We start from the raw sequence: 12,942 nt of genomic DNA on the forward strand, positions 1-12,942 counted from the left end.
AATCCAGCAAAACACACTGCTTTTCAGGGGTTCCAAGTGCCCTTCCAATTTATAGAGGATTTAAAAAAAAAAAAGCTTTATATACAGGCTGGCTTGTTAGAAAAAGCATATTTTATATCTCTGGGCTTTTTGCCCCAAATGTTCAGTTTACAATGTGTACAGTTCTCTTTTTGGTACTATTGTTTGGTTAATAAAATGCTGATGTAATTTGCTGTGTTCTTCCCCCCCCCCCCAGCTTAGATAGAAACCTGCTGCTATCATTTCTCAGTTAGCAAAATACCTGCCGGATTGGGGGGAGGGGGGGCTGTGGTTATGTCCACTTTGCTGTAGCAACTGGGGAGGGACTTGACCGTGTAGGCCAGACCTGGCAGGGGCAGATTTTGGCCCTGCTACACCGTTGCCCCCAAAGCATGGGCCGTGTTCCACATAAGGATTGCCGACAGCCGTTCACTGCTTCACAGGGAGGTAAAGGGATACCATTTGGGTGGGAGTGAACTGGGATAAGAAGCAGGTGGGGCTCCCTCTCAACGGGTCCCAGCCCCATATTTTGAAGAACTCAAGAGGAGCAAGCACCCCATCTCCCTGGTTCCTGTTTTTTTAAATCGTGGCAGAGTGGGGTGGAAAATTTGAGTCTCGCCAGTATTCGTGACTCCTTATTTTTCGGTTCATCAAAGGTTGCCCCAACCCATTTTACAAGTACCCGAAGCAACCAGAAATTCTGGTCACCCTGCACCCCAAGATCCTTTGATGGGAATAACGAAACAGAAGTTTGTTTCCTGTTCCCTTGAAATAAGTACCAGCCGGCTTCACGGCAAAACATTTCACGCATCACCTCTGGGGAAGGAGCAGCAGTTGAGGCTGTCCTTGTTGGTGACTATTAATGCTCCCCACTCCGTTGTGAAAGGCGGGGGGTGTTGTCAGCCGCAGGGTATCACCACAACACTGCAGAAAAGTCCGGTGTAGCCCTTTCAGTATCATCTTCTGAGCTAAGGAGAGTTTCTTCTCTGCCTCCCAATTCTTTTGGTGACATAACTTTGCCTGACACCCCCGCTCCCATTCTCAGGTAGTAGTGCAGGCCAGCTTGGGCTTTCGCCTTAGCAAGGAGGTGTTCCCCGCATAGGCACAGATGCACTTTATTATCGGTTTATTCTTAGCCTGGCCCATGAGCATATTTGAAAGCCCTTCAAAGGAGGTTGCCTGTTGGACTGCTGCAGGAATCCCTGACCGGGATGCGAAGGAGGAGGCAGGCCCAGAACTGCGAATGGAAGGTGAGAGGGCTGTGTTCTTACCCTAAAAGTAAACTTCTTTCAAGTTGGAGAGCAAATTTTGTCTGAGCAAAAATTAAAGCCTGCCTCAGACATCAGAAGATCATAAAAAAAAAAAACCCACGCAGCAATAGATCAACCTTGCAGAAAACAAGATTGCTTTCCAGCAATTGAAATAATAGCTCCCCCTGCCTCGCACTGGTGGAAGTAATCATAGTTTTCTCCATAGATCTGAGCCCCTGCGTGGAGGCGTAGGGGACGCTTACGGCCACCGGCTGGCTGGCTGCTGTTCTAAACAGTAATCTTTAAAATTCCAGGGGCGTCGCATCCCTTGTAGCCAAACGCTGACTAATAACTAACTTTTTGCCGGTGGTTATGATTTGCTGGGCTGTGCGTGGCTTTGATTTATAACAGCTTAGTGGGCTCCTGACTGAAAAAGTAATTAGTTTTCCCGAGCCAGAGCTTCAAGGAGCAGCAGAAAGCAGCTGGTGGGCCGAAGCAGGAGACGCAGGCTCTTGTTTCCAAAAGAGAGATGGAAGGATGTCGGAAAGGGAGGCTCGGGCGGTTGCAGGTGGGGGAATGCCTGCTTACTGCTGATTCTCCCATCCACCCTGCTCTTGCTCTGAATCTTGATGCCGATAGGAAGGCCCGATCATCTCCAGCCATATCCTTGCCCCCTCAGCAATGACTCCAACGCTCATGATCTGCCGCCCAGAAGCCCCAAACCTCTCTCTTGCTGGCCCTTATGGCCGGAACATAAAAAGGACGACTTCACGCAGTAGGTGGTTGTCTTGTGGAACTCAGTGCCACAAGATACGATGGCCCCTAGCTCAGATGGATTTAAAAGGGGCAATTGGACAAATTTAGGGGAAAGGAGAGGACCGTTGCGGGGTGTTTAGTTATGATAGTCAAACGGGGGCTCTGGGTTCGGAGGCAGAATGCCTCTGTTGGTCGGCTGTGTCCGGCAGGCCTTGTTTGTGGGCTTCCCTATGCATCCAGCTGAACAGAAGGAAGGGCTAGATGGACCCTCGTTGGTCTGATCCGGCAGAGCTGCTCCTACATAACCTACACGATGCCACCTCTCTCTTCCTCCGCACCCCACCTCAAATCCCACAGTTCCCAGGGTGGCTTTGACTTACCCTTCACCCCTAATCCCAGATAAGTGTGTCTGTTCCCATCCATCCCGTGTCTTCTTGGCTGCTCCTCCCTTGCTTCCCCAGAGCTTGTAATTTATTTATTTATTTACTATATTTATAGTCTGCCTTTCTCACTGAGACTCAAGGTGGATTATACAGTGAAAATCAATGCAGTCGATAGAACGAGACGTCTGAAACACGCATAGAATATTAGACGTGATTTAATTTAAACTGATGTTCTGTACAGTCGCGGCACGGCTCAGAAGACATTTCCCAAAGTGCATTCTCCAATTGCCCGAGGCCCGATTGAAAAACCAGGCCCGCACGTGGTAGCCATTGTTGGCTCTGCTCATGCCCGTTTGGGCACATGTTGACTTTTCTGTCTCTGCGACCTCCATGCAGTGTGGCCCAAAGGGCCTCCCGAACGGCATAAAGGATTTGCTAGAGTGACTCTTTGGGTCTTGCTGCTCGTGCCACGGAGCCTGTTGGATATCCCAGACTGACACAATTTGACCCAGTATGGGAGATGAGCCTCTTACAGGTCGAGAACAGCCCAGGGAATGTGCTCCGGATGGCAAGTGTGGCTTCCCGTCTGCACCATTACGTCATAAGAATGGTTCCGCTGGATCAGACCATTTTTGTCTCACATTGACCCGCTGATTAACTTCTGATAGTTCATAGGCAGGGTGTGAAGGGGGCAAAACACAACAGAAGTACAGCAGCCCCTTAAAGACCGACGACATTTATTCCAGCAAGAGCTTTCGTGAGTCAGAGCTCACTTTTTCAGATACTCAGGGAAGGAACTCTTTTTGGAGGCTTATATAACAAATCACAGAAGGGGAGCAGCCATCTTTGGTTTGTTCTGAACATAGAGCAATTTGCAGTAGACTGCCTCTAACGATGGAGGCTCTGTGTGGCTCATGGCCTTCAATGACTTCTGGTCCTCCTCCATAAATATGTCTCGTACCCTTTTGAGATGGGGGCTGTGGCTGCAGCTTCTGGCGATGAGTTCCGCAAGTTAACTAGGCACTGCGGGAAATTTCCCTTCTGTCTGCACCAAATCGTCATAGATCCATCAAGCGCAAGACTCGTGTTTGAAGTCAACAGGCTTTGTCAAAACACTGTATACTGCACAGGTTGTGCTAATCAGTCCCTGAAGACCTCTGTGCTCCAGCACTGGAGGTGGCCACTCCAAGGCTCCCCATCCCACATGAAACGTCACCACCAGCCTTGGCACACCTGGGATTAGGAGCAAGACTTCCCGGCCAAAGAGGGCATCGGGCCCCTTCTGGCCAGCTCTCTCTCTGCCCTGCGGACATTGCCCGTTCGTCAGGCCAGCCGGTAACCAAAGGCGTCCTTTTCCATGTAGTCGGTCCACGTCGAGGTCGGAGTGCTGCGGTAGGGATCCAGCAAGATCCTGAAACAGCGGACGATCAGCACTCCTAGGACGACAAAGAGAAGGAAAACGAAAACCAAAGCGGCCCTTTGCTCTAAGCTCAAGACCGGGGTGGGCAGCATGGCACTGGCCAGGGGGGGCAGGGAGCTGCCGGGACCGTCGGCCATCGTAAAGCACAGAGGCGTCTTGCGATGTGGACGTGAGGCCCTGCAACAAGAGAAGCAGCTGGTTAGAGCAACGGGGTACACGCACCCGCTCACCATGATCGCACACGGGTATTGCTCGCACTCCAGACTTGTACTGGTTTTGATCCAGTTGCTTCTCCCCTCAAAATCCAGAGGACTACTTTGCTGAGCGTTCTCTCCTGGAGTACCTTTGCTCCAGGAATCGGAAAAGAATAGAATTCCTGAAGGTGGTTACTCATGTTGACAAGTGGGGCACATAAGCCCCTAATGGGGCTGCCAGCCTCCAGGTGGGGTCTGGAGTTTTTCTGGAATTTCAACTGGCCTTCAAACTATAGGGGTCAGTCCCCTTGGAGAAAACAGTCGCCTCAGAGGATGGAGCTATGGCATCATCTCCCTGCTGAGTTCCCTTTCCGTATTCTGCCCTCCCTTGGCACACAACCCCCAAATCTCCAGGAATTTCCCAGGCTGGAGATGGCATCCCTAGACCCAAATCACTCCCTGGCCCGAGTGGATTGGCTTGGAAGAGCTGCTTCTCAGATGGGGCTGAACCTTTCAACCACTGAACACAGGTAGAGGGAGGCGGGCATCGGTTAGTACACGTGGAAGGGGCCTGTGCTTTGCACATGTTCAGTAGCTCTGCCCTGTTTCCCCTCTGGCCAGAGATAAACCCTGGTACTGAAAACCAGATTGAGGGCAGAGCACCACGGCTTGAAGTCTGAAGAGACCCTCCTCCCATTTATATCTTGTCCTTCCGGTAAACAGATCAGGAAAACATCCTTTTATTCTTTGGGAAATAGTCAAGAGTCCAGTAGCGCCTTTAAGACTAACCAACTTTATTGTAGCATAAGCTTTTGAGAGCCACAGCTCTCTCCGTCAGATGCATCTGTTGAGGGATGCCTCCGAAAGCTCTTATCACAGAACTCTCTCTTCTCATGTTTGGAGCTCAGAGTTACCTCCATGACCGTTTGTCTCCTGTGATCTGGCGTTCAGAGCGATATGCTTTTCAACATGGAGGTTCCCTTTTGCTATGGTGGCTGCTGTCCTCCTGGCCGAACCCTGGACAAGAGGACAGAGGCATCTTGTAATGGAATCGGGGGGGTGTTTTCCTTCAGGACCCCGATCCTAAGCAAATCAACTGCGAGCCAGTTTGGTGCAGTGGTTAAGAGCACGGGACTTTAATCTGGAGAACCGGGTTTGATTCCCCCCTTCTCCACTTGAAGCCAGCTGGGTGACCTTGGGCTAGTCACAGCTCTCTCAGAGCTCTCTCAGCCCCATCCACCTCACAGGGTGATTGTTGTGGGGATAATAATAACACACTTTGTAAACTGCTCTGTGTGGGTGTTAAGTTGTCCTGAAGGGCAGTATATAAATTGAATATTATTATTATCAGGGCTCATTTCGAGGGGGAATGCGCAGGAACGCAGTTCCGGCAGTTCCCCAAAGAGGTCACATGTCAGGTGGCCCCACCCACCTGACTCTCGGCCATTTTGGACCCGTTTTGTTCTGAATTGGGGATATATGCTTCCTTCACCACTCCACCGCCTCCTGTCCTCTCTGGAGCAGAAAGACTTAAAATGCGAAGAGCTCTCACGCAAGCTCGAAAGAGAAAATTGGGCTCACTAATCAAACCACAGAAAGTGGGGGAAACTTTGACTGCAAGATTTTAAAGTTCAGAGTGGGGGAGCAATAGACTAATTTCGCCTCTGTATATCACAATATTGATGGTCTTCAAATGCACAAAAGCTACTTGCCACACGTTGCATAAAAGAAAGAGTTTAATTTCAGAGATTTAAGGGATTGTGGGGAGTAGATGCCCAAGGAGAATAGTTTTCACCAGATATTCCAAATGTAGAAATTGAGTGCTGCTGAAAATCAAGATGTGTGTAGATTTCCAGTCTGTGAAAAGTGGGGAGGTGAGGCATCGGCCCCGATTTGCTAAAAAATAGCCTTTTCGGGGGGGGGGGACAGAAAAGGCCCATTTTTTACTCAGACAGAACACCTTTCCCAAGATGTGGGGCACGAAGACAATAAAAACTAAGCTGTGGGTCTGACACGGCTTGACACTGTGGACCAAGCCCCACACGACGTGGGAGTTCCACACCCAGAGCGCCCAGCAGGCTTCGTGAACTTAATTTCCAGGCATGCAGACGCAGCATGTCTGGCTGGGCCCACAGGAGCACTGTGCGCACATCCTGAGCTCCTCACCCGTATGGTCGCCCCTTCAGTGCCTGCCTGCCACCCACCCGTGCTTCTCACACCTGGCTGGCACATCTGATATCACCCGGGAAAGGAAAGATCCTCACCTGTGTGTGAGCCTCAGAAGCAACAGGCAGACAGCTGCCTCCACTTCAGGACCTATTGCCCGGCAGCAGAGATCCACTGGATTAGCCCTCTGGAGAGGCAGGAAGATTCTCAGACAGCAACGCCCATCACCTCCTGGCTTCCTGGTGGCAGAGAAGCTTGTGGCTCAATGGCGCCCAAAGATGCAGGAGGGAACAGTTCTGTGCAAGGCGGCTGAAATGGGTCTGGCTTGGGGCCGGGCCCTCCTCCTAGCGCCCAAGAGCGATGCTTCAAAGCTGTTGCCCTTAGCAACCAGTCTCCATGGTGACGCTGGAGCAAACTCATTTTTCTATCTCATCAGGGGTGAGGCTAGGAGGCTGGAGGGTTTTTGGGTTCCTCCAGGCCCACCGCAACTGGGTAGGTGGGGGGAGGCAGTAGATGGCCGGCGGAGACCTGGGTTCGAACCTCTGCTCAACTGTGAAGCTTCCGCGGCAAACTTGGACATTCCCAAGAACCTAACATAAGAGAAACCCTGCCAGATCAGGCCAACGGGCCAGTTAGTCCTGTCGTTCGTTCCCAACAGTTGGCAGGCAGGTGCCGTGGGGGAGCCCCTGAGCAGGGCCTATTAGCCACAGCCCCGGCTTGCTGATTGCTCCCCAGCCTTTGGCAATTGGAGGTATTCTGTCCATGGCCCTTGAACCCGGAGCCACATTCAGCTGCCATGGCCCGCCCTTAAGTGTATCTAAGCAAGGGACCATTACTGCATCTTGTGGCAGTAGGGTTGCCAGCCTCCAGGTAGTGGCTGGAGATCTGGAATTACAACGGGTCTCCAGGCCACAGAGATCAGTTCACCTGGAGAAAATGGCTACTTTGGGGGGTGGACTCTATGGAATTATGCCATGCCAAGGTCCTTTCCCTCCCCAAACCCCACTTTCTCCGGGTTTCTCCAGGTTTCACCCCCCAGATCTCCAGGAATTTCCCAACTTGAAGCTGGCAACCCTATGTGGCAGCAAGTTTCAGGAGTCAACGGCCTACTTTGTAAAGTAATTCTTCCCGTTTGGTCTGTCTTGACCCTTCTGCCAATCGGTTTCTTAAGCTGACCCCAAACTGTAGTATTATGATAAAAGGGAGTGATGTGTTTCTCTCTCTACTTTCTTCACGCAGTGCATCGCTCTGTAGACATCTAGATATTTATTACCCCACTTTTCTCCCCAGATTACAATACCATTTCCCCTGCCACCATTTACTCTGCCATGTGAACTCCACTCGCTTGAGCAAAATTTTCTGCAGTTGCCGCTCTGCAGGAGGGCGAGATTGAAAATCTGAAAATGAGCAGAATCGCTGAATTTGGAATTGTCTTTGTTTTCAAATTTCTAAATAATAAAAAGGTCCAGTAGCACCTTTCAGACTAACCCACTTTACTGTAGCATAAGCTTTCAAGCACCACAGTTCTCTTCGTCAGATGCAGGAGTCAACTACCTACTCGGTAGGTAACTACCTACTTGGTAATCAACTACCTACTTGGTGGTTCTCGAAAGCTTATGCTACAGTGAAGTTGGTTAGTCTTAAAGGTGCTACTGGACTTTTTTTTACTATTTTGCGACAACAGACGAACACGGCGAACTCCTCTGGATTTCTAATTTCTGTAAGCCATAGCCTATTGTAATGTTTATTGAACATTTTAGCTATTAATTGTATTGATTTACACTGTGTAATCGATGAAAAAGGTGGACTTTAAATAAATAAACCAGATGGGTGACTCCCTCTTCGTGTGCCTTCTCTGTTGTGACTCCTGCCTTATGGAATGGCCTGCCTGACAGGTCAAGAAGGCCCTCGTGCTTCTATGGTTCTCCAGAACGTGCAAAACAGAAATGTCCGGGGATTTTGTAACGGGATTAGAACAGAGTGGATTGGAGCAGTCCAGTGAGATTCCTCTGTGACGGAAAAGGGTCATCGTCGATTGCAGCGGTTATTGTCCGTATACGTCCTGCTTTTCTGCGACGTCTTCTATTTTTGCAGTCTGCTTGCGCTCTGGTACGGCATGCCTTAGACACTTCTTTGCCGCGTTGTTTCCATTGTCCCCATCCATCTGCATGGTTTATTGGATGTTTTGTGTTGTCCGATGGAACTGTTTCCTGTATTTTGTAATCCACTTCGAGTCTCAGCAAGAGCCTAAGAAAAGCCCCGGTGGATCAGACCAGCAGTGACCTTACTTAAATGAAGCAAGTAAATCACAACAACCCTGTGAGGTAGGTCAAGCTGGGAAAGAGAGACTGACCCAGGGTCACACAGCGGAATTCGTGGCGGATTAGGGATTTATCCCCGTTGCTGATTTCGACAGGAAAAGGCCGCGGACGCTTTGGTCTTGGCCACCTAGGGAAGGTGTGCTAACCCATGATAATTTTGGTCTCCCTTTTTTGCACTTTCTAGAGCTGCTCAATATCCTTTTTGAGATGTTGGGACCAGAACTTCGCACACCAAGGACTTGAACAAAGTCAATTCTGCCCTGGTAATTTCCTTTCCTGAAGATCCCTGGCCGGGTTTTGCTTTTTAAAAATCATCTCTGAACACTACATCAACATTTTCAGGAAGTGATCCACCCTAAGCCCAAAGTCTTTTTCACAATCAGTTTCCACCAGTTCATCAGTATATATATGACGTTTGCCCCACCTCACTTTGCCCTTATACAGAATTTCCTCTGTTATTTCATTGCCTGTTCTCCCAGTATGGAATGGATATCCCATTGTCTTTCTGCCCAACCTACTTTGTGAGTCACAGCCCACTTCTTCAGATACCTGAAAAAGTGAACTATGACGCACAAAAACTTACACCCTACTACAAATTTTGTTGGTCTTATAGGTGCTACTGGACTCTTGCTCTTTTCTAAAGGAGGAAGCAGGAGAGGTTGGCAAGGAGTTCCTTCTCCCAGATTATCCATGCGAATAGCTTGGTAGCTAGCAACGGCTCAGGAAGACTCGGTTTCAAATCCTGCCCAGCCTGAAGTATGTCTGGCTTGGGGGGGGGGGACGTCACCAATTTTTCTCAGCCTCTATTTATTTCTCAGACTTACACACTTCTTCAGCCAGGAGGTAACCTATCTGGCAGGGCTGACTCCCCTTCCCAAATTATGCCCCACCCTTAGAACTTAAAAGGAAAGGCAGAATATCTAGCTACACAAAATAATCCAAGCATATAAAATTGGCAATTGGCAATTAAAAAATTACAATTTTGTAATTGGCAATTACAAAATTTCGACAAACTGTCTTCATCAGCGGTCAACCATACAACAATTTTGCTAAAAGATACAGCCGATTCCTCGGTCACCGATACTTGCAGACATCATGCCCAGAATTAAAGCATCAGTTATATGAATGGCGCCTATCTCCTTGGACAATGCCCAGCCAATTTTACTCTAAAAGCAATAACCTAAAAATATGTAGGAGTTAGCCGTGTTAGTCTGTAGTAGCAAAATAATAAAAAGTCCAGTAGCACTTTTAAGACTAACCAGCTTTATCGGTTAGTCTCATCTGATGAAGAGAGCTGTGGCTCTCGAAAGCTTATGCTACAAAAAAGTGGGTTAGTCTTGAAGGTGCTACTGGACTTTCTACTATTTTGCTAAAAAATTGTGCAATACTGGAGTCAGTAGGAGAGCTGTATATCTTACGATTATTTTGTTACATTTATTGTATTATATTCAGTTTAGAATATATTGGATTTTCCATTTAGCACTGTACCTCAAGTTTTCTTATTTTTATTGGGAGGGTTTGCTGGTTTTTCTCTCCCTTTTTGGTGCCTTGGCAACCTGAGCCAAAGGATGAAAAGATCCCCACAATTAGATAATGCTTCAAAAGTCCAGAAAGCGGCCTTGCTAGCAGACCTCTTGTGCAGTCGACAGCATCCTGCAAGGCAGGCGTTCAAGACGGGAAGATTTCCCAAGAGGTGGTTGGGCTGCGCATCAGCACTCTGCTGGTTCGACTCCCACTCCTGCCATGAGCAGCAGGTGGCCTTGGGCAAGCCATTCCTCTCAGCCCAGCTGTATTGTAGGGATAATGATAACACTGACTTTGTTCAGTGTTCTGAGTGTGGAGCACTAATCTGTCTAGAAGAGTGGTGTATGAACACAGTTGTCATTAAAGCAGGGCCTGCATTTCTGTCTGTTTCAGGTGCTTTGAGAAGTTTGTTAGTTTTGCAGCAAGAAAAGTGGTTGGAACACCCAGTAATCCACCATGAGTCTCAGTGAGAAAGGCAGACGATAAATGGCATAAATAAAAAATTAAAAGTGAAAATAAATACCTGCACACCAAGGCAAGTCTCGATTTTTGTGTTATTAAAATTAAAATGACAGATTAGGAGCCGCATGCGCCGCCAGTGAAAATAGATGCAGTGCTCAGACTCTGTTGCTGTGGGAACTGTCCAGACGATGATATTTTACCGATCCCCCAGATGAAGCGCATGCGAAATGCACAGAGTTCTCAGAGTGGAATTAAAATTAATTCCTCCCCTGCACCAATTGTCTCGGTTTTTTGCTCTGTGCTCGGTGCTACCCATGAAGGGCCACTAGGTGGCAGTAGCAATGCAGATTAAAAGCCCTTTACTTTCTGGCTGAGTTCTCCCCCACCCTCAGTAAACAAATATTTTTAATGTAAAAGGATAAAAGGACATCGAAGTATGCTCACAAGAATCTAAACCTTGGGCTGATTCCAATAAAGGAATTACTTTAATGTCCCTGCAACTTTTGTTCTTAGATGTTAGAGAGTCATTTGCGGAAACTGTTCATGTGACATTTCTGGCCGCCCTTTTTCTTCACACTGCAAAATTCACCTTTGGAACTCACTGCCACAAGACAGCCATCAAGCTTAGAAGGCTTTTTCAAAGGATGGGGCACATCCACTTGAGAAGGAAATCTATCCGCTGTGAATAGCCTTGATAACCAAATGAAACCTCCATGTACACAGGCAGTATACCTCGGAGTTCCCAGCATCGGAGATGGCCAACAAGTGACAACCTTAATATTTTGTGCTTCAGGCTAGACTTTTTAAAAAATGGATGCCAGACTAGGGTTACCTACTTCTAGGTGGGGATCAGGGTTCTCCTGGAATTACAACTGATCTCCAGGCTACAGAGAATTATACCCTGAAGATCTGGTTGGTCTCTAAGGTGCCACTGGTCTCAAATCCTGCTGTTCTACGGGAGATTACGGCTACCCACCCCAACTATCATCCTGAAGCAAATGGCAGCTTTGGAGGGTGGAAACCGGAGGGAGAAACTGAGGGCTCTCCCAAGGCACTGCCGCCTAGTCTTCCATGAATTTCCTAAGCCAGAGTTGGCAACCCTTTGCCAGACTTACCGGTTTGAGCCATAAAAGGCGGTTGTGGCAAGTTCAGCTGTAGAGGGTGCAAGAGAGCCACCTTGGACCAGGCCTTTCCTGTGATGGATAACTTTCCACGCCCCAATTCATCGAGTGAATTCCCGGGGCATTGTTCCTGGCAGGGCTCATTGTTTTGCATCCAGTCCTTCCTCCAGCTGCCCGAGATGAATGGCCCAGCCCTGCTCCTAATAGCCACGCTTTGAACAGCTGCTGGCCTGTCTTTTCCCGCTAGCAGCTGAGGCAAGATTTGGCCTTTAAAAAGGCTCAGGAGCAAGCCCGGTTGAATGCCCCCAGCAGGGAGCTGGTCCAGCCGGTTGTGGGGCAGGAAGAGGCTCTGAGCAAGCTGATGCCGTTGTGGGCACCACTGGTGCTGCCTGCTTGCTCCTGGCTGCCGGAGTCCCTGCTGGACAACAGCCCGGCAGGAAGTCCCCCCCCCCAAGTTGAAGAGCCAATCCATTCCTTCCCATTTTACCCCACAGCTGGAAATATTTCTGCAAATGCTTTTCTCTGCTCGCTGTACAGAAAGCCAATTTCCCCTGCAGCTGCTTCTACTGCACCTATCTGTAAGCAAAGTAGATGTTTTTCAGTCCTAGAATATAATTCTCCTGCATTATCAACCATCCAAAGTTAAACATGAACAGCGTGTGACATTATTTGGCTAGATGGGCATGACATTCTGATGGGCAAACTAGAAGACTGTGGCTAGACTATAGGACAGTTCGGTGGATAGGGAACTGGTTGGAGGACCGCACTCAAAGAGTGGTGGTCAACGGCGTTTCATCAGATTGGAGGGAGGTGTCCAGTGGGGTGGCGCAGGGCTCGGTTTTGGGCCCGGTACTTTTCAATATTTTTATCAATGATCTGGATGAAGGAGTGGAAGGGCTGCTCATTAAATTTGTTGATGATACCAAATTGGGAGGAGTAGCAAACACCCAAGAAGATAGAATTAAAGTTCAACAAGACCTGAATACTCTGGAGAAGTGGGCAGCTGTGAATAGGATGCAATTCAACAAAGACAAGTGCACAGTATTACATCCGGGCCACAAAAATGGGAAGCACAAATACCGGAGGGGGGACACACTTCTGGGCAGTAGTATATGTGAAAGGGATCTTGGGGTGAGAGTGGACTGTAAACTAAATATGAGCAGTCAGTGTGATGCGGTGGCAAAAAAGGCTAATTCAATCTTGGGTTGTATCAAAGGGGCCATAGCGTTGAAATTGCAGGTGGTCTTTACTGCCTTGGTCAGGCCGCACCTGGAGTATTGTGTGCAGTTCTGGAGGCCTCACTTCAAAAAGGATGTGGACAAAATCG

The 12,942-nt window shown here is 48.7% G+C and overlaps 1 protein-coding gene across 1 annotated transcript; it reads right to left on the reverse strand.

The window, feature by feature from the left end:
- Positions 1 to 3,730: 3,730 nt before the first annotated feature.
- On the reverse strand, positions 3,731 to 3,964 carry LOC129345046 (cortexin-3-like). The gene has a single exon (XM_055002027.1). It carries the CDS (start codon positions 3,962 to 3,964, stop codon positions 3,731 to 3,733), a length of 234 nt encoding a protein of 77 aa, XP_054858002.1.
- Between the last annotated feature and the right edge of the window lie 8,978 nt (positions 3,965 to 12,942).

This window comes from Eublepharis macularius, chromosome 1, assembly GCF_028583425.1.
Source record: "Eublepharis macularius isolate TG4126 chromosome 1, MPM_Emac_v1.0, whole genome shotgun sequence".
In the NCBI taxonomy this organism is placed as follows: Eukaryota; Metazoa; Chordata; class Lepidosauria; order Squamata; family Eublepharidae; genus Eublepharis; species Eublepharis macularius.

Coding starts and splice junctions, on each gene's coding strand:
- LOC129345046 (XM_055002027.1), bottom strand. CDS start 3,964: ATGGCCGACGGTCCCGGCAGCTCCCTGCCCCCCCTGGCCAGTGCCATG.